The sequence below is a fragment of the Argopecten irradians genome, chromosome 1, assembly GCF_041381155.1.
Source record: "Argopecten irradians isolate NY chromosome 1, Ai_NY, whole genome shotgun sequence".
NCBI classification, from domain to species: Eukaryota; Metazoa; Mollusca; class Bivalvia; order Pectinida; family Pectinidae; genus Argopecten; species Argopecten irradians.
In genome coordinates, this window is record NC_091134.1 from 56,997,010 (window position 1) to 57,019,606 (window position 22,597).

Below are 22,597 nucleotides of genomic sequence, written 5' to 3' on the forward strand. Positions count from 1 at the left end.
ATATAAACATTTAATGAATGGCCACTCAACTTAATTAAATATATTCTCTACACATTGAATGCAAATACAATGAGCCAAGGGTTGTGACTTTAAGAATGAGGCAATACCATAAATCTGATCACACGCGTTAGTTATTTCAGCTTGCAATGCATTAGTATTAGCATCTAAATGCCATTTCGCATGTTTTATTAACCTTGGTGGGGCAAAAAAACAATGATACAAAAACACTTTTAAAATGTAACAACATTTTTGGATGTATGCACCAACTAAGAATACAGCAGCAATAAGCTAGGAGGAACTAAAGACTTCTTTGTTGTCTCTAGTACTTACTGAGGGATAATATCACTTATATAGGCACATGCATACATAATTCCTTCTGGACTAAAAATAATAACAGATAGTTCAATATCAAGACACAAAAGGGCAATTTTAATTTCCAGGCAGACGGACTTCTACAAGGGAGAGAACTCACAATAAATAAACTTATCGATCATTATAATTTTTATATTGTGTTTTAAAACTGAACAAGTGCACTTGGAAGTAAACTTAAATAGTGATAACGTTAAACAAATGCCTTCAATGCTGGGACAACCCGCATTTCTTCTCAACATTTATGTGTGAGAGAACATTATGCTGCTTTAAACAAATAATCAAAGGGGGATTTCCAGCGAACATTTTTTTTTTCATTTTGAAATAAGAAGTGCAAAAGTGATAGTCTGGTTCATAATTTTCATAAATAAAATGCTAATTTTTCTTCTTTCTTTCTTTCTTTCTTTCTTTCTTTTCTTTGGCAAAACAAGAATATCGGTAAGATAAACTGAAAAAGATTTGAACACCCATCATCAAATTTAGTGTTCATATCAAATCTGTGTTTGAATACCTTTGTTTTATTTTACTAAGTAAGCAGTTCAAGTAAAGTAGATACATTATGTTTTATTAATTATAAATCTGTTCTTAAGGAGGTACATGTAGAGTACCATTACTAGTAATAATATTTAGCCAGAATCTATGCTCATTACATAAACACAAACATCACAAATTTACTTCAATAAAATATTTTCTTACAAATATTTTGTTTTAGAATTTGTGTCATTTGTAAATTCATTGGTCAAATACTGCTTAACATGGATAAGTGACAATATAAATAAATACATATTTACAAAATACTGAAAACAATTTATAATTATCATGAAAACAACCTATATTTGTGCGAGAAAATGAAGCAGTGACTGCATTATCTCCCCTTGATTTATCTTTCATAATTGATTGATTTTTTAACATGATTTTTTAAGGACACCGAGAATATTTTCCTATATAAAATAGATGAAATATAAACAAAGACATATCTTTTATGTAAGTAATATTTTGGCTATGCCAATGAAAAAGATGAAAACGAAGCAATTATTAGATTGACACCACCTGAAATGCGTACTGATTTAGCATGTGAAGAAAATTATTGTGTCTGTCACTCAGCATATTTAACATCAGATGGTAAAACAGCCAACAAGTACCTTTCATGCTATGGGAGTAGAAGAGGGGTAGAGAAATCACACTTTGATTAAACATTTATACTTAATGTTTTTATAAAAACACTGACCCTCTATCACTGCACACAGACCTCTACAACTACAGGTATCCACTTATAGCATTTACAAAATGTACACAACAACATTCTGTGAAGCTACTATATATAATATCATTCAATACTCAATAGCAGACAAGCAAGCAAACGGAATGATATGAGGAAATATCTAGTACAATGTACAGTAAATAATAAAATTTATCAATAAACAAACTATTGGAAGGGGCTTTCTAAACAAGTAACCTGTATGATTTTACAGTTATATATTTATAGACAAATATATATCAACTTTTACCACATAGAAAATTAAAAGCGAGACACAATGAAAGCCATACGTGGTACTACTGTAGCCAGTAATTTTTGTGAGGATGACATTTTCTTGATTTATCGGGACATTGTTTTGTTTACGAAGATAACTATGTGGAATATAATGTTTTAAGAATGTGCAGTCAAAACATCTTTTGGATAAAAATTCACCATTTCATATGATATGGAGACAAAATAAAGTTGTTAAAAGAAAAAGCTTTTCAATTTTCTGCTGGAATACTACAAAAATTAGATGAGGTTATCATCGATGGATTTTCCAATGAATGACTTTTTATGATGTTTGGGTTGTAAAAACATGGTCGCTTGTCACGTAAGACAGGGAGTCGCTGAAAACAGACCCATTATATAGCAAAATACGTTGGGGGGTCTCAAGTAAGGTCACATAGGACAGGGATTCGCTACATACAGGGGGTCGCTCAGACAGTCTCGACTGTACATTATCAATAAGACGTACCTTTATTTGCTTGATACTTGACCATAAATGTAGCCATCAGCAGATGTATCACAGTAACCAGTGACTTCATGGAGATGTGACTTCCATAGCGGTCAAATGACCACAGACAGAGTGAGTGAGCAAACCTATCACATAACTGGTATCATTTTTATATAGAGCACTAGATTGTTTTTTTGAAGTTCTGTGTATGTTTTGTTGTCATTTTCTTTTTTTCTGTTTTGTAGTAGTGTTGTGTGGTTAAAAACAAGCAGTAAAATCATTGTATTTCTTGTTTTCGCAATCAAAATATAGTTCAAAAGTGATTGAAAAAAAAATTAATGCAAATACAGGTATGAATTTGCACATTTGAAATAATTACTATTGATATTACTTAAGGATATGTAGAAAATAAAAGTATTGATACCATATTTAAGTTTAAAATGTTAATTAAAGAGCTTTAAAGTGTTTTGACAGCACATCTTGGTGAAATAAATCCATTCTATGCTTGTAGTTGTGATTCCTCCTAAAACATTCCATCAGGTGTAATTATATTAGTTGGTTAGAACAGTAAAATGTCATTACTGCCAAAACCAAATTACATTTCGCATATATACAGACCCAAAGCAAATTACAAAACATTTAAAGATTTACATGTAATTAATTAAATTTGTACATCTAAGGTCCATAGCAGGAACAGAACATTCAATGTAATAATCTCCAAAATCACTTAAAATGGTTCTAAATCATTTCATACATTTTTCACCTGGATTGTAACCATCTCACAGTTCATGAATGTTGTGGCATATAAATTAATTTGTGTCTCTAAGTATACTGGTATACATCATACTTATATGACTAGACAAGTTAGGCTTTTTATTAACAAGAAAAGATACAAATAAATTTTTTGGTCATATGATATAATACATTTTGACAGAAACGGCCAGCGTCACACTACAAGATTTTTAAAAATTACTTTTAAAACAGAACGATGCCACACGTTAAAATAAATACTTATAAATAAATAAAGTTAGCATAAATATTAGCCTTTTCTACTTTAAAATTTATATATAAGGGTATGTTTTTATGAACAAGCAATATTAAAACAATTTTAAAACATCTTTTCAAAAACTTCCTAGACTACAGATGTAATGATATACTTATGAGAGCAATAAAAAGAATGTTTTCCAAGCGAGTTTAAGAACAAAATGACACAAAAACAAAGGTAAAATGAACATGATAGAACATTGTGAATTATTTCTGAAAGAAATTGACACTTTTTCTAAAGGTGGTAGTATCCTTATCTACAGCAAGGAATTCAATGATAAACTGATCTTATTTGGAATAAAAAAAAAAAAAAGAAGAAGAATTATTTAATGTACCAATCAAACACAAATGTTCTGTTTAGGTGAAACACATTCACAACAATGGGTACGACTTTTTATATGAAGATCAAAATAACATAAATAGTACCGGGTTTAAAATGAACATGCTACATCTTGAATTTGTAGAACTGAAAATCTGTGCAAAGTTTAACTAAGAAATATTTTGTGACTGAATGATCAATCTCATCTTTAATATCAATATATCTTATAATATTTAATGACATTTGTTTGTACTCTATTTAATATCATAAAGAGAAATTAAAATTCAATAAGCTATACCCTATACTAAGAATCTGTGAGTTTAATTCACTGAATTGAAAGGGTGGCAATTAATTCTTTTATGCTTATAGACTAAGGAAAACTTTGACTTAAGTTGTCAATTTATATTGTGCAGCAATGACTGGATAATACTTGTAGAAGGTATTCATTAACCATTCACTAGGATCATGAAACAACTTAACTTAGCCAATCACATATGACATGTAGCATAACAAAAATGTTTATCATTTTTGATTGGCTAAGCACACTGAAGTCTGACTGCTTCATAACCCTAAATCCATTGAATTCACCAAAAGCAATACAAAGTACACACTGATGCACCGATACATCTTAATAATTAATTTCATATGTCATACAAACAAAACTAGTTTATGTCATAATAGAATCAGTCTTATGACCAAATCTATTGTGTATCTACAACTTTATCACTATACAACGAAATCTGTCTTGGATTTAAATCTAGCATATACATGAACCTAGTATGTAAATTTGTTAACAGAGCAATCTGTTGTACTACCAAAGCTAACCTACAACTAAATCTGATGTCAGAAATCATGTCATTAATCTGCTTTATGATACTAGTAGGACAAATGCAAAATTATATTTTCATCGCTTTTAAAAATGTATATACATGTACATGTATCAAATGTAACTATGTATATGTACTTATTGCAATCAAAAACATGAAATGATACTGCATGAACACTAGTCCAAAGTGCAAGAGATAAATTGGCCCTTTGTTGCCTAAAACATAAAAAAAAATATAAATAAATTTCATTTTGATTAAGATTTTTAATACTATATTTTTAAATTATTATTTTTTTGTTAACATGAAATAACAATAAAATAAATTGCTTATCAATGGTCGGCTATATATCTACAAAAATTTCTGGAATGTTCACCCAGGTGAGTTGAAGCATTGGAAATAAAATTATTAACATATATTAAAACATAAAATTCATGACTAGAATGGGAAAGTTAATATGTACTTAAAAATAACATATCATATAGCACATAAAAGCAAAAACAAATTGTGAAACTTTCAAACTTGAAGTTTTCTTGGAACAAACAATTATTATGTAAATCTGATATTGGGAATAGAATATTCTTCTGTAAGCAGGTATATTGAATATCAGTGAAATATCCATCACTGAAAATTACTAAAATACAAGATATTGATCCAATGTGATAGAGAAAAAAAAAATCCAGCCATATTGCTACAACTGAAACATATGATTTCTGTGTGTGACTTTAGCACATCTCTCCCATACTTAACATTTATCTCGTTGTTGTCTGAGAAAAGACTTCTGTATCTCCAAAAGTGGGTGGTTAAACAACTCAACAATTACATAATCTATACATACAGTGTAACCGCTGTGTACATTGTCAGTGATGTCATCAATTTTGACACATCTACAATCATGTGATTATGAGATAAATATGGTAATAAAAGCTGAAATTTCTGAATTTTTTCTGTATTTCAGTATAAAAACACATTGGTGTGTCAAGTAGATAGGGATATGTTACCCATCGTGAAAAATGTTTGGTGGTTAAGCCTTGTGCTGATCTGCTTTAATGTTTTACTCTGGTAGAGATACACACCAACATATAAAAATGCATTATTCTTTCATACCTTCAGGTGCAATACCTTGGGATCACAATAGGTTGTAAAACCCTCGAAAAGCCTTGGGTTTTACTACATTTTGTGACCCTTGGGTAGAATATCCCTATCCTTCATATCCACATATGAAAGAGTCTATAATCAGTACCTAACAACAGATATTAATATATATAATTTCACATGGCAGCTGCAGGTATAGCCAGAATATGGGACTATTACCTGTAAATTTGTCAAATACTCAATTCAAAGGATTCATTATGAAAATGATTCCAATACCAATATCTAGAATATTTCATGCAAGTGTATGTGAAGTGTACTGAAATATGGTCTTCACGTGATACCAATTCAAGTGAACATTTTCAACAGTATCCAATCCTGTAATACCCAGTATAACTAAAGAGTAACAGTTTTTCTCCAGATTTTACAACTGACTGTCAAATAAAATAACTTTTTATTCTAAGGATTTAATCAAATTAGTGGGCAAGCTTTCTACAGAATAATCAAATAGCCAGCGACCTGTCTCCAGTACAACTGACATGGGTTAGGTTATACATGTCATGTCATAACGTGGGATTTCTGCTGCTGGATAACATTAATGCTATTCTTTAATTAAATTTGTTTATTTTTCTATTTATGGTTTTTTTTTTCATTGAACAACTATTGTATTTTGTTTATCCTATGAAAAGTAATTGGCATTTTAAACAATATAACTTAGCAAAACAATAAACCAAAAGTCATTTGATTTTTCATGAAAGCTTTAAAATGTTGCTACTAATTAAGTTATCTGAACTATGCATATCTATGAGATTCCAGATCCATTTTGCAAGTAGAGGTAGCATTAAAACGAAAATTTAGCAACTCTTAAACCCAGTGTGTCGAGAATTTTGCAACAGAAAGAGGGTATGTAATAAGTGATATTTGATGATTTTACAAGCATGCATTGTGGTACAATGTCTTTTTTGTCTTTGCTATCACTATTAAGTAGTATATGTACTCATCAAATATTGTCTTTATAAAATCCATGTTTGGTAGAGGTGAAAATATGTTTCAAATGTTTTAAAAAATATTAAAAAAGATAATCAGTACAAAGGTCTAGATTTAAGGTTCTAACTAAAAAAATGAAAAAAGATAAATAGATTTCCAACCTGTAGAAAAATAAATTTTATGAAAATAGGTTACATTTTATTTAATTTCTTTCTTTTCGTAAAAGTTTATTTTTTATTTGTTTAAACTAATATACCAAATACAAAATTGCAATTTGTTTTCTGCAATTTTAGATCAAAGTTGCAAAAAACAGAATTGACCAATTTGATTATAATGAAAAGAATTCTCTGCTATAAAGAAGTATGATAATGTAAAATGTACAATTAATTGAAAGCTATATACATTTGTATAAGTAAACTTGTAGTTTTTGAAACTACTTGGCTTGAAGTTTTGCATTGAAAAAAAATGGGAACGACCGTATTCTTATGTATTCTTATTTTAACTTTTTAATGCTGGATGCATTGCACTATGTTAATGGTTAAAAACCTGTTAAATTTTGGTACTTAAATGTACTACGTATCTAGTACCAGAATTAGGACAATACTCTACCAGTAATTTCTGTGTTATTGGCAAGATGACATTAAGTCCATGCAGACATAGTATGTAAGTTATGACATGAATATTAGGAAATGCTTTCTCATTAATATGAATTAGGTAACTGGATTAGGAATCAAATTCTTCTAAGAATTGAGAAAATTAAAAAAATCTGAAACTAACTCTTAGATTAAATTAATTATTTAAAACTTAACACTTTTATATCAAAGTAAAATGGAGTATAAAATTGCAACTACAACTGTAAATTACTTTACAAGCAATGTTAATCAAATACATGTGTATTGAGTTGTCAATGGGAAAATACAAGTCCTTGTACATTCTCTTACAACTTCAGTGGGTATAAAAGTTAGAACTTATTTAACCAATGGTTTAGTTCCCTTTGTTTTCTTTTCTATGTTTGAATTTGAACATTTCTATTGAAAAAGAGACAACTAAAATCTCCAATGAAGTGCATATTACTGACATAATTGTCAGTCATTCTGTACTTCTTCACTGAAGATAGCACATAATTGATGTGAGCAAACAAAATTAGTAAACAAGTACTTCTCTTCTTTATGATTTTTTTAGCACAAGACTATGATGAACAGGAACAAACACTTAACACAGACAAACCGTAATCTGCATAATAGATGTGATCATTAGTTTTCATAGGCTGACTTTCCTACTACAGATGTAATAAGCAATAACGAACCTGATAAATGGAAGACAGGTTCTACAGTTCAGGCAATGATCACCAAACACCAAAAGACACTGTGTAAATCAGCCAATCTCAGAGCATATTATAAATCAGCCAATCAGAGCATGTTATAAATTAGCCAATCAGAGCATGTTTTAAATCAGCCAATAAGAGCATGTTATACTAGTCTTGTGGGGGGAAATATGGGCAGGAAGGGGTGGTCCCTATAGGGGCATCCTCCAATCCAAAGCCAGAGAACATCACATTAGTCTACCATAGGAGCCTTCACTAATGTAATATCCTCTGGTTTGTCACTGAATAGAGAAAATGTTATCAGCCACCCATTGAGTGTCAGCCAATAGGAGCACATCACACAAATCTCCAGGGCTGTTGTTTCATTCTCCATTAATTAGTCAATCACACTGGGCTGTGTAACCAATCAGAGTATAGCACATTTCCTTCTCTTTCTATCCCCACCGGGCTTCACCGCTGGCCTCTCTTCTGCTTGAAATTTTCTGTTGTCAGATGTAACAAAGAACATGCTTAGTCGATGACAATATTTTATTCCAAGGTATATTACCCAAACGAAAGTAGCTTCACATTTTTCAAAATAATGTCAAAATAATAGAGTCTAAAAATTCCTTTACGGCAAAACAACATGAATATCTGATCGACAATTTCAGAAAACATATAAACAAGGACATAGTCATTCAGATCCCCCCCAATTGAGATATCAAAGCTGAAGTAAGTTTGATTGTGGAGACTTATGTGTATGAAAAAAACAGGAAAAAGGAAGTTGAGCTAAAGAAAGATGGAGTATAATTCAAGTAGAGCGGGGCTGCAATTGTTGAATCAGGTATACAGCCTTGACGTTTATATTAGACTATATACACAAAGATGGGTGGAGTTTTGCAAAGTAACATTTACCATTTACCATGATATTTTCAGCAATGTTTCCATGGTAACGGAAAAAGTGCAAAAACTGAAAACCTAAAAATAGCAAAAGGTACTACTAGACCATAAAAAGAATGTGTCTATGAAGTTTCGTGGAAATATCTCTGCTGGTTTTAGAGTTATGCTCCGGAAATGAACCTGCTACAAAAATACGATATTTTCAGCAATGTTTCTATTGTTACAGAAAAAAGCACAAAAAGTGAAAACCTAAAAATAGCAAGACACTACTAGACCATAAGACCAATGTGTCTATGAAGTTTCGTGGAAATATCTCTGCTGGTTTTAGAGTTGTGCTCCGGAAACGATTCTTACACAAAAATCTGCCATTTTCAGCAATGTTTCCATGGTTACAGAAAAAAGTACAAAAAGTGAAAACCTTAAAATAGCAAAAGGCACTACTAGACCATAAGACTAATGTGCCTATGGAGTTCCGTGCATATATCTCAACCGGTTTTCCAGTTATGCTGCGGAAACGAACCTGGTACAAAAATATGATATTTTCAGCAATGTTTCCATGGTTACGGAAAAAGTGCAAAAAATGAAAACCTAAAAATAGCAAAAGGCACTACTAGACCATAAGAACAATGTGTCTATGAAGTTTCATGGAAATATCTCTTCTGGTTTTAGAGTTGTGCTCCGGAAACGATTCTTACACAAAAATCTGCCATTTTCAGCAATGTTTCCATGGTTACAGAAAAAAGTACAAAAAGTGAAAACCTTAAAATAGCAAAAGGCACTACTAGACCATAAGACCAATGTGTCTATGAAGTTTCGTGGAAATATCTCTTCTGGTTTTAGAGTTATGCTCCGGAAACGAACCTGGTACAAAAATATGATATTTTCAGCAATGTTTCCATGGTTACGGAAAAAATGCAAAAAATGAAAACCTAAAAATAGCAAAAAGCACTACTAGACCATAAGACCAATGTGTGTATGAAGTTTCGTGGAAATATCTCTACTAGTTTTAGAGTTATGCTCCGGAAACCATTCGTACGGACGGACGGAACCCATTTGTATATCCCTTGCCAACTTCGTTGGGCGGGGGATAATTAATAATTCCTGTAACACCGGCCGGCCAGCTGATGTTCCCAGCATCACCCTAATTACCACACAGAAGTTCACTATCAATATGACACGCAGAAAAACAGTAAAATGAACCTTCAATCTAAATATAGACTTACTCCAGCATTTATCTGATGCTCTGACACATGAACTTTTGATTTTTTGTTTCTTAAACATAGCCAGCCTTTAACAAGCTTACTTTCCAGATATATTTGTAAAAATGGAAATGACTGTCAAGAAGTGACAACACCAATGGACAGTGATGATAACAATGGACTTAACATCAATGTCATCAAGAGAAATTAATGTGATTTATCTGAATTTGAGAGTTTTTGAATTATAGCTCACAAATTATAAATGATAGTAAGAGTTACCTGATGAATCTGACCAGATCATAAAATGCCATATCCACATTGAGTCGCACTTTAGCACTGGCTTCTATATAGTTAATACTTAACTGCTCGGCTAGTTCCAACCCCTCTTCTCTACTGACCTGCAAAACAAGAAACACACAGAAGCCTTCAATCACAGCTTCACATGATTTAGAGCTTATACCACTGGCAGCTATAGAACCGTAAGCCAATGACTAACTTATAACCCACATAAGGGTTACATATCACTTGACAAAGTTTGCACAAAATCAATCTAAAGGCTAATAGGTTATTTAGCCAATTTACAAAACCAGTCAATAGTGTCCTGAATACCACGACAACCCAAATTTAAAGAAAATAAAGACTTCTTGCACTTCTATATATCATCCCAAGCATTACTGTGCAGTTTTATTTCATGATTTAAATTGGTCAAGTGCTATAATTTAGGGGAAGTGTGCAGACAGATTTGGGGAAAATACACAATACACAGACAGGATGATTCCAGTATACTCTAACACTCCCCCCCCCCCTCCCCACCCCCAGCCCAACCAACTTTGTTTGCGAGGGATATAAAAACCAGAATATTTCCCATACAAAATAACATTATAAGGATTGCATCCCTGTGATAATTCAGAAAACAAAACAGATTAATAATTGGTCAGATAAAATTAGCCAGCGATTTATAGCTAGCTTCATATTAAAAAGGAGCCAGTAATAGCCACAGGCCTAGATCCAGCTAGCTGGAAGGGACAACTGCAGAGGCCCAAGGGTTAAACAGTTATCTAACAATGCAACCTTGCCCCTATTTGAATCATAAATGATTAAACTGAAATGTGTCTCAAGACTGTGACTTTGACATCCATCTTGGATGTTGGAAAGACAGTGCAATCTGTTTTTGGAGTTCAAAAAATAACAACATTTTGAACAAATTTTCAGCAATAAAGCTAAATAAGAACTTTTAAAAGTATTTTTATGATGGCAGCTGTGGTGGCCATCTTTAAATACTGATAAACCAAAAAATAAGTTATTTGAAGCCATATCAGAATGATTTCATGTGATGGCCATCTTGGGTTTCGGATTGACCCGAAAATAACAACACTTGATAAGATATATCAGGATAATTTCAGAAAAAGTTTCAGCTTAATCATACTGGTTGAACTTGAGAAGAAGTTTAAAATATGAAATGTTAGGAATGTGCATGCCCTTCAACAATGGACGAAGCACAATAGTACGTCATCATGACCCTTCAGGTCAGATGACCTCAAATGGAAATTTTGGGTTATTTTAAACAATTTTTAAAATAGTTAAGACCCAAATTTTATTTTTACATTATTTACTTTCAAGATGTTAATAAGTTAATAAGAATACCGGTATAGATAATTTGGCTTGAAGAACTTTTTACAAAAAATAACAGTTTTTTACGTATTCAATCTAATGTTCAGTGTATAGAAGATTAATATATAGGAGATTGCAGATTTGTTTTAGTTTTGTTTTTTCCTATTTTAATTCCATCACAAGGATATTCAACATTTATTTATTATATATGTACATATATATATATATATATATAAAAGAAAACTCAACAACCTTCCTCTAGTACTTTCGTCATTTCATGATGCATCGAAAGTAATTGAGGAAGGTTCTTGAGTTTTCTTTTTTATATATTCAACTCTACATGGAAACGTACTTTTTTCTTGGTACATATATATATATGGTATAGTTACTTACCACTCTAGAATGGTCCAAATCTGCTTTATTAGCCACCAGGATCATTGGAAATTCCTCACGGTCCTTCACTCGCAGAATCTGCTTGTGGAACTTGTAGATCTCATTAAAACTACTTTTGTCAGTGACAGAGAACACCAAGAGAAAACCTTCCCCAGATCTCATGTACTGCTCCCTCATAGCACTGAACTCTTCTTGACCGGCTGTGTCTAGGACTGAAAACATACACATAAATTACTAAATTTTTAACAGGCATTTTCAATTTTCAATTTATCAATGGATCCTAAACAACAAGAGATCCCAGAGGGATCTGGGCGCCCACCAAAGAATGATCGATGTCTGACAAATGAAAGAGGGATCTTTTCTCTGCTTTTCATTTTTAAACTTCTGTTTTCCGCTTTTCAAACTTAAACTTCTTTTTTCAAACTTAAAACTTCTTTTCTCTGCTTTTCAAACTTTAAACTATCAAAATCCAAGATGGTGGTCGGCCATCTTGTTGACTGATTGGTCAAAAAATGCAACAGGCAGATCTAGGGCCCTAGAAGAACCTACATGAAAATTTGAGAACAATCCCTTCAGTACTTTCTGAGAAATAGTGGTCACAAACTTTAAATAACAAAATCCAAGATGGCTGCCTTGCAGCTATATTGCTTTTCCAATCAGTCTCAAAATCAGCATGACAGTCAGCGTTCCCTAGGGAACCTTTATATGAAATTTGAGACAGATCCCTTCAGTACCTTCTGAGAAATAGTGGTCACAAACATCAACTGCCAAAATCCAAGATGACTGCCTGGTGGCCATATTGTTTTTCCGATCAGTCTCAAAATCAGCATGACATTCGGAATGCCCTAGGGGAACCTTCATATGAAATTTGAGACAGATCCCTTGAGTACTTTCTGAGAAATAGTGGTAACAATCATCAACTGCCAAAATCCAAGATGACTGCCTGGCAACCATATTGTTTTTCAGATCAGTCTCAAAATCCACATGACACTCGGAGTGCTCTAGGGGAGCCTACATATGAAATTGGAGACAGATCTCTTCAGTACTTTCCGAGAAATAGTGGTAACAAACATCAATTACCAAAATCCAAGATGACTGCCTGGCGGCCATATTGTTTTTCCGATCAGTCTGAAAATCTGCATGACACTCCATGTGCCCTAGGGACAGATCCCTAGTACTTTCTGAGAAATAGCAGTAACAAGCATTGTTTACAGACGGACGCCGGACCATGGACGAAAGGCGATTTGAATAGCCCGCCATCTGATGATGGTGGGCTAAAAATATCAAAAGCATATTTTGGTAATGTCAGACAAGCAAACGAATACAATAAACTTTACACAGGACAAGCATTTGGAGTATTAATTGTAATAACCCCTATGGACCCTGCAAGATATTACACTATCATTAATCTATTTTTAGTAACAATGACCTTTCTAATTTACCTTTTGACACTATATTTCATCCCGCGCTGTGTTATCTCATATACAAGTTTTAACAAAATATCTATCAATCCATTTTCAAGTTATCATTTGGAAACCAACATTTGCCAGAACAATTTATTTTTAGTAACAGTGACCTTTGTAGTTGAACTTTTGACCCCAAATTCAATCCAAAGCTATGTTACTTCATCAACTACTTCATAAGCTACCATTATTTGAAGTTTCATCAAAGAACATCAATCTGATATTGTCTGGATATTAAACCAACATGCAGACAGACAGAGACTATCATCATAGTCCTCTGGTTTCATCCAGGGGACTAATAAGGACAAGTTATATATTTATTTTATTTTTTCTTTCAGATATCAGGAAACTGTAAAATGTACTTGATTTTTGCTTTGCGAAAATGAGGAAAACTTTGCATGAAGTTAGATTAACTTAATAACAAATTAGTTTAATTGAGTCAAATTTTTCAACATAGCTGCAAAAAGATCGATCATAAAAGATCAGTATTTTACTTTTTGAGAAATGGGGATATCAAACCTTAACTATCAAAATCCAAGATGGCCGCCTGGCGGCCATCTTGTTTTTCCTATCAGCCTCAAAATCTGTATGGCACAAATAGTGACCAAGGGTAACCTCCATGTGAAGTTTGAACAAAATCTCTTCAGTAGTTTTCAAGAAATATTGATAACAAACTTCAACTGCCAGAATCAAAGATGGCTGCCTGGCGGCCATCTTTTTTTTCCGATTAGCCTCAAAATCTGTATGGCACAACTAGGGACCAAGGGTAACCTCCATGTGAAGTTTGAACAAAATCCCTTCAGTAGTTCTCAAGAAATATCGATAACCAACTTCAACTGCCAAAATCAAAGATGGCTGCCTGGCGGTCATCTTGTTTTTCCGATCAGCCTCAAAATCTGTATGGCACAACTAGGGACCAAGGGTAACCTCCATGTGAAGTTTGAACAAAATCCCTTCAGTAGTTCTCAAGAAATATCGATAACAAACTTCAAATGCCAAAATCAAAGATGGCTGCCAGGCGGCCATCTTGTTTTTCCAATCAGCCTCAAAATCTGTATGGCACAACTAGGGACCAAGGGTATCCTCCATGTGAAGTTTGAACAAAATCCCTTCAGTAGTTTTCAAGAAATATTGATAACAAACTTCAACTGCCAAAATCAAAGATGGCTGCCTGGCGGCCATCTTGTTTTTCCGATCAGCCTCAAAATCTGTATGGCACAACTAGGGACCAAGGGTAACCTCCATGTGAAGTTTGAACAAAATCCCTTAAGTAGTTCTCAAGAAATATTGATAACAAACTTCAACTGCCAAAATTAAAGATGGCTGCCTGGCGGCCATCTTGTTCTTCCAATCAGCCTCAAAATCTGTATGGCACAAATATGGACCAAGGGGACCTTCCATGTGAAGTTTGAACAAAATCCCTGCAGCAGTTTTTAAGAAATAGTGATAACAAGCATTGTTTACGGACGGACGCCGGACGGCGGACAACGGACCACGGACGCAGGGCGATTTGAATAGCTCACCATCTGATGATGGTGGGCTAAAAATGAAGGCAAATGTATTTCATTTATTGTGGTAGAAGTCAGGAAATGAAACATAAGTTACAGTAAGTTTAGGTCCTAGCAAAGTGTATAATTTACTAGAGTAGATCTGCCGATAATTGACCGATTGAATAGCAGACGTATCGTCACCTGTTACACAGTCATGCAGTCAAAACACATTGGTAAAAGTAACTGCATGCATTATACCTAGTCAAGTGGGTTACGTGTCAAAATACACACTAACAGGGCCTTAAGATATAAGGTAATTGAGGTGTTAATTAATAAGCGATTGCCATCATACATAACAATTTACATGCCCGATTGCCGTTTTTCATTCCTAAGTCGGCTAATAAGTCAAATCACCTGTCGTGGTCATCGTTTTTTGGGTGAGCTCTAATGTAATGTCTTAAGAGTTGCAGATATCAACAGACTGAAATCGTGACATACAGGATGACGGAAAAAACTTTACAACATTTAATTTTTTTATGTTGTTGTAAAGGTTTGTAAGACGCTTGCGTGTCTGAAGAGACAATGCACTAATAACAGTGACTAGTAAAAATGAACATTGTAATAAGTTACCTGGGTTCCTCAGATTCCCGCAAAACAAAATGAGAAGCGGTAATTTTTTTTTTTTTTCATTTTTGGAAAATAGGAGTGGGAAATCCCACGAACGAGAAATCAAAGTGGAATGGTTTAAACTGTAATTACTGAGTGTTTACAAAAATGTCTCTATGACTAGGTAGACTATGTAGGATTGTTACTAAGTAACCTGTTTTATTCAATCGACACAATTAACGATGATAAAGGACTACAAGGAAGTTGGCATGTTCAGGATGGTGTCACTTCATATAATGACACGTACCATTGTAAGTAGTCACCAAAAAGCCTATTATACCCTATACACTTTCTGCTAACATTACTACTGCTTGTGTTAAGTGGGAGAGAAAGTCCAATGTTCACTTCACCATCCTAATGCAGAAATTTTCAATAATTACTTCAACATGTGTTATGTACATGCATACACACAACCTTAAGTACTCTTTAACATTTACACTGTAACCGTTCATTGAGGGGCAATTACATGCATTCTATACTACATGGCTTCTTCAACAACAATAATAACACCCCTAACATTTATAATTGTATGTCCTAAAATAATAAGAGACTTAGCTAGGGGGTAATCTGATTAAAATACAGACAAGCCCAGGGCCCTTGTCTCTATATCTCTAGGGTCTCAAGTATTATATACATGTACTTACTGTCCAGTCGGGCTACAACCTCATCTATCACACATTGTTTGGTATACGAGTCCTCTATCGTAGGATCATAGTCTGTCACAAAATAGGACTGGAAATACAAAACAATGTATTAAAAAGAGAAAATAGAACAGTAAATGCAATAATTCTCATTTGAAACTATCAGCAGGTTTGAAGAAGTTGATTGATGGATAGACACCAGACATTGAGGTATGGCATACCGTAAAGCACACTTTGGTCCTTTGAACCAGCTTAGATGAACTAAAAAAGACTACCGTATTCGACCCAATAAGCGCCCAGGGAGCTTAAAAATCTGAAGCAACTCAGGGGGCGCTTAATAGAAACAAATTTGGACTTGCCTTTCATAAAATTATTCTACAAAGTAAGCCATAAATCAATTTGCAAAAGAAATTGGTAAGAAAACTTTTCATATTTTCAGTCTACATTTAATTCAAAGTAAGTGAAATTGAAGCCTAAAAATGGGGAGAGGCACTTATAGGGATGTAGGCGCTTATTGAGTCGAATACGGTAATATGAATAAGATCAAATGCCTTTTCATTGGAGTTACACCTCACAACTCAGTTTGGAAAAGTACTTTAACAGAAATAGCCTTTTTAGCTATGTTTAAAGTTTGGTTAGGATTAGACTTTAACTTTTTGAGAAACAGACTTAAATGCATAACCTTAAAGTGAAATGTTGACGACAAAGCTGCTGCCAGCGCCGGAAAAGTAACACCATAGTATCTTCTTCTCAAACTATCATGACGGGCGATACAACAAGAGGCCCAGAGGGCCTGTATCGCTCACCTGGTTTGTAATGCCAAGTAATGTTCTGGACAGGTTCAATGTTTCTTTTCTGAAGGAATTTGAATATTTACCTCTAATTCCCCTATTGGACCCCGCCCCTCCTGCCCCTGGGGGGTCAGAGCCAAAATTTAAACAAGTTCTGTTCCCCTTCCCCCATGGATGTTTGTGGCTAAATTTGGTTACAATCCATGCAGTACTCTAGGACAAGTAGCAATTTATAGGATTTACCTCTATTTTCCCTATTGGGCCCTGCCCCTCCTGCCCCCCCGGTGGTCAGAGCCAATATTTATACAAGACCTGTTCCTCTTCCCCCAAGGATGTTTGCAGCTAAATTTGGTTACAATCCATGCAGAACTCTAGGACAAGTAGCCATTTATAGGATTTACCTCTATTTCCTCTATTGGGCGCCACCCCTCTGGCCACAGGGGGGTCAGGGTCACCATTTATGCAAAATCTGATCCCCTTCCACTAAGGATGTTTCTGACCAAATTTGGTTAAAATCCATCAAGTACTTTACGACAAGTAGCGATTTAAAGGAATTATCTCTATTTTCCCCATTGGGCCCAGGCCCTCTGGCCCCAAGGGGGTCAGGGTCACCATTTATGCAAAATCTTATCCCCTTCCCCCAAGGATGTTTCTGACCAAATTTGGTTAAAATCCATCAAGTACTTTACGACTAGTAGTGATTTAAAAGAATTATCTCTATTTCCCTATTGGGCCCAGCCCCTCTTGCCCCAGGGGGGTCAGGGTCACCATTTATGCAAAATCTGATCCCCTTCCCCTAAGGAAGTTTCTGAACAAATTTTGTTAAAATATATGCAGTACTTTATGACAAGTAGCGATTTAAAGGAAATGTTGACGGACGACAGACGACGCACCATGGCAAAAACTCACCGGCCCTTTGGGCCAGGTGAGCTAAAAATGATAAAAAATTTTAACAAAAGGTCCAGAAGGTCTGTATTGCTCAACTGACATGTATGTATGTTATAGAAAACACATCAATAGTATACATGCATCATACAGGGCTCCACATCACCATTGCCTGGCTACCCAGGGCAGGTCAGACTTGTCGAGCAAGTCAGATTTGTCTGTAACTTCCCAGACTGGGTTGGTGGAGATTTTAGTGACATATCATTGATACCTGTTTAGGTTGATGCAGTGCTTCAATTAAGATGTGTACACAGGTAAAATGCCCAATGATTTTAAAGAATTTGCCAAAAACTTCCCTATTAGGTCCCGCCCCTGCAGCCCTTAGGGACCCAGTGCAGAACCTTGGTTTATATAACAAGAGGCCCAGAGGGCCTGTATCGCTCACCTGGTTTTTTGTTAGTAATTATCACAAGACTCTGACAATTAGAAAAATAAGCAAAATTGACTCCCAAAGTTTAATTTTGAATCACAACCATACAATGATGCTATTGATACCATACAAATATGCTATCCAATACATAGGTTCAGAGACAAAGTAATTTATATGAAAGTAGTAGCCTAATTGACCTTTTTGACCTTGCATCTATTGCCGTCTAAGGCCCCGGGGGTCAGCCCTATCATTTGTACAATTTCAAATCCCACCCCTATAAGGATGCTACCATTGCATTATAAGTGCTCTTCCATTCTTAGTTGCAGAGAAGAAGTCGTTTATATGGAAATAGCTAAATTAACCCATTTTGACCCCACCCTTCAGGCCCCCGGGGGGTCAGCCCCATCATTTGCAAAATTTTGAATCCAAACCCTATAAGGATGTAACCATTGCATTATGAGCATAATCCCATGTTAAGTTGCAGAGAAAAAGTCATTTATATGGAAATTGACCACTTTTGACCCCGCCCCTCAGGCCCCCAGGGGGTCAGCCCCATCATTTGTACAATTTTGAATCCCCACCCTATAAGGATGCTACCATTGCATTATGGGTGCTATACCATGCTTTGTTGCAGAGAAGAAGTCATTTATATGGAAATAGCCAAATTGACCCCTTTTGACCCCGCCCCTTAGGCCCCCAGGGGGTCAGCCCTATCATTTGCACAATTTTGAATCCCCACACTATAAGGATGCTACCATTGCATTATGGGTGCTATACCACGCTTAGTTGCAGAGAAGAAGTCATTTATATAGAAATAGCCAAATTGACCCCTTTTGACCCCGCCCCTCAGGCCCCCGGGGGGTCAGCCCCATCATTTGTACAATTTTGAATCCCCACCCTATAAGGATGCTACCATTGCATTATGGGTGCTATCCCATGCTTGGTTTCAGAGAAGAAGTTGTTTATATGGAAATAGCCAAATTGACCCCTTTTGACCCCGCCCCTCAGGCCCCCAGGGGGTCAGCCCCATCATTTGTACAATTTTGAATCCCCACCCTATAACGATACTACCATTGCATTATGAGTGCAATCTCTTGCTTAGTTTCAGAGAAAAAGTCGTTTTAAGGAAATAGCCAAATTGACCCCATTTGACCCCGCCCCTCAGGCCCCAGGGGGTCAGCCCCATCATTTGTACAATTTTGAATCCCCACCCTATAAGGATGCTACCATTGCATTATGGGTGCTATCCCATGCTTGGTTTCAGAGAAGAAGTCGTTTATATGGAAATAGCCAAATTGACCCCTTTTGGCCCCGCCCCTCAGGTCCCCGGGGGATCAGCCCCATCATTTGTACAATTTTCAGTTAGTAGCCCATAAGGATGCTACCAGTCAAATTTTGTTGAAATCCGACCAGCAGTTATGGAGAAGAAGTCGATTGTTGACGGACGCCGGACGCTGGACGCTGCGAAATCCCATAAGCTCACCTTGGTCCTTCGGACCAGGTGAGCTAAAAATGATTCTCTTTTAATCACAAATGCTTATACAGACCAAATATGAACCAAATCCTTTCTTTCATACAGCGGAAAAGGGATTTTAAAGAATTTGCATAAAATTCCCCTATAGGAATGTTTTCATTGAATAAAAGGAAGACCTAAGAGGCTAAACAAACAGGAAGAAATCATGAGAACAGAATGACTCATTTTTACACATAGTCACTAATGTAACAATAATAATCATTTTTAAATCGGAAACTAATCGTAATTGAATTTCTGATATATACATCTGGATGCACCTTTCATTATATGAACCTTAATTCCTTTAATTCTGATTTAATAAATTATCTTATGTCCAAACAAATCACAATACCCTATGGTATCTGAATATATCCTAGCTAACAATACAGCCTGAAGGTGATTCCCCAATTTGCAAGTTTCCTTCATCGAGAAAACCATGGTTGATTGCATTATGCTGTAAATAATATGATTAATGTGGGTCTCCGACAATGTCACGTCTGTGTACAGTCAAACAAAATTCATACAATATAATTAAGTATTTATTATATTATTTACTGCATAAAAAGTATTCATCAAAAACTTTTCATATCAGGTAATATACTGTAGTGAAACAGGGTTTGGTTGAGTTGTCTTAATTATTGGAATGCTGTGGGTATTCAGGATACCTTGGTATCTGTGTGCGTCCAATAGGTAGTTAACAAATCTCACTTGTGTTGAATCCAGCACCAGCCAGTTTACAAGTGTTTACCTAATTAGAATTGACATATTGACTATGACTGTAGAAAACATATATGTTTATTATATGCCTGTCTTCACCAAGAGCCACAGTTCCTGGTGAGCATACTTTTATTATCAGTGACCGTGTAGTAGGGGTGACTATCGCCTACAATTTTAACTATTGCAATACTATTGCTATCGAGGGAAACACTATTGCGATAGTTTAACTATTGCAGAATACAATTGCAATAGTATTGTGATAGTATTGCCCTCTGAATTCGATTACAATCCGGTCGATGAATTGGCCGTCATGACGTACATCTAGTGCAGTCTTGGTTTAGAGCTACTTCCCTTTACCTGCTAGCGTCAGTACCAACTCAATGAAGATCGTGATTGAGAAAAGTGACATTTTATCGTGACTGTTAATCTGTTACTGTATGAAACCTCTGTGAGTACATGATTTTAGTCCAAGTTACAGAAAAATATCTGACTATCGAAACTATCGATAGTTTGGCGTACTATCAGAGATTGTTATCGACTTTTTGAAATTGCCATCGATTGATCGAGTTGAGAAGCATACAACTGCAATATATCGATAGTCCAATGTATTGTTACACCCCTACCGTGTAGTTTCATGTGTGACATTGCACAAGGCTTTCAACAATACTAAAATTATGAAATTATGGTATATTAAAGCCACACTATACGTATAACTATCAATAAAATGTAAAGTTAGATTTGACCCCAATATTGTTAGTATTCGTAGATGTAGTTGAAATTAAGTTACATTAAAGATTTTTTATAATGTTTCTCAATTACTTTGGAACAGCAGTTGTTGAAAGTTTCTACATGTATACATGCCTACATTTTTGACTGGTCACCATAGAAGTTACGATTATTGCCGAACGGAAGTCGGTAAGTTCATGACCCGTTCTTGGAAGAGTTCGAACAGACGTTACACAGTTACGGTAGTCACATGACTATTTCGGCAACAACGTTACAATATCGGCTAACTTTGGCTTGTTTGACTGAATGGATCCACCTAGCGATATTCACTATGTATTTGGTTTTCATCAAAAGTTTCTGAATCTTTATCTCATCTAATTCTTTACTTCGATTTAGTCCTGTCTCTGCATGATTTACAACTGAGGAGTTTTTTTTAAACATTCTTCTAAATCATGAAAATGATATGACAGATACTGGCAACTGGCAAGCGACCAGTTCTTGCCGAGTACCAATTCTCGCCGTCGCATAAATATCTGTACAAATACCTGCCAGTATGGATATTAGGACTTTAAGCCTATATATATTATATAGACATCAGAGGCATATCAGTTTGTTTCTGTATCTGCTGAGATATTGTACATTGAGTCACAGGGGCCTGCCTTTGTAATGATAAACTCAATGATAGTAGCAAAATTCCATCCAGAGTCTATCAAATATATTTATCGACTCCGGATTATTGTTATGTTACAATAATAAATTTATCACTGCAAACCCCTGAGAGCTAAATTTAAATATCACAACATATTATATTAGGAGATTAAGTAAGGGTTTCATTATTTTTTTTATATCAATTACAATTAAAGGGCATATGAAATGACATATTAAATTATTTTTTTTATATCAATTACAATTAAAGGGCATATGAAATGACATATTAAATTATTTTAGAAGCGAATATTAATCATTAGATTCATTACGTAGACACAACTTCAGATCAGCTGACGGGCCCGTGAAATCCGATGAGCTGTCGTGATGAACGGAAGTAAAAACAAGTAGGATCATTTGTCAATAATTTCATATACCTGGATGAATTGAATAGTTAAGGCACTTTTGCCCACACCTCCACCTCCAACTACAACCAGCTTATAACTCTGGCTGAAGGAGTTAGCATCATTGTTCCTGGACATCTCTGCTGGAGGGAGTTTCTTCCACCACAGGATGTTTTCATGTCAAAATGGCGGAAGTGAACAGTGTAAGCACA

General features: G+C 34.9%; 2 protein-coding genes across 2 annotated transcripts in view; one reads left to right on the plus strand and one right to left on the minus strand.

Annotated features, from left to right (window-relative positions):
• Nucleotides 1-406: 406 nt before the first annotated feature.
• On the minus strand, nucleotides 407-22,551 carry LOC138334799 (ras-related protein R-Ras2-like). The gene is made up of 5 exons (XM_069283534.1): nucleotides 22,419-22,551; nucleotides 16,278-16,365; nucleotides 12,015-12,226; nucleotides 10,290-10,408; nucleotides 407-8,414 (listed from the first exon to the last, which is right to left on the minus strand). The coding sequence occupies exons 1-5, from the start codon at nucleotides 22,521-22,523 to the stop codon at nucleotides 8,339-8,341; spliced, it is 600 nt and encodes a 199-aa protein (XP_069139635.1). The 5' UTR covers nucleotides 22,524-22,551; the 3' UTR covers nucleotides 407-8,338.
• The window catches only part of LOC138334778 (inner centromere protein A-like), a 35,725-nt gene continuing 35,588 nt past the window's right edge, over nucleotides 22,461-22,597 (plus strand). The window contains exon 1 of the mRNA XM_069283501.1: nucleotides 22,461-22,588. Coding sequence (XP_069139602.1) covers nucleotides 22,555-22,588 — 34 coding nt within the window. The 5' untranslated portion in view covers nucleotides 22,461-22,554. The remainder of the gene's footprint in view (nucleotides 22,589-22,597) is intronic.

Coding starts and splice junctions, on each gene's coding strand:
- LOC138334799 (XM_069283534.1), bottom strand. CDS start 22,523: ATGTCCAGGAACAATGATGCTAACTCCTTCAGCCAGAGTTATAAGCTG. Junction 12,227..16,277: donor GGTTGTAGCCCGACTGGACA/GTAAGTACATGT, acceptor GTATGTTTTCAG/TCCTAGACACAGCCGGTCAA. Junction 10,409..12,014: donor ATTTGGACCATTCTAGAGTG/GTAAGTAACTAT, acceptor CTTGTTTTGCAG/GTCAGTAGAGAAGAGGGGTT.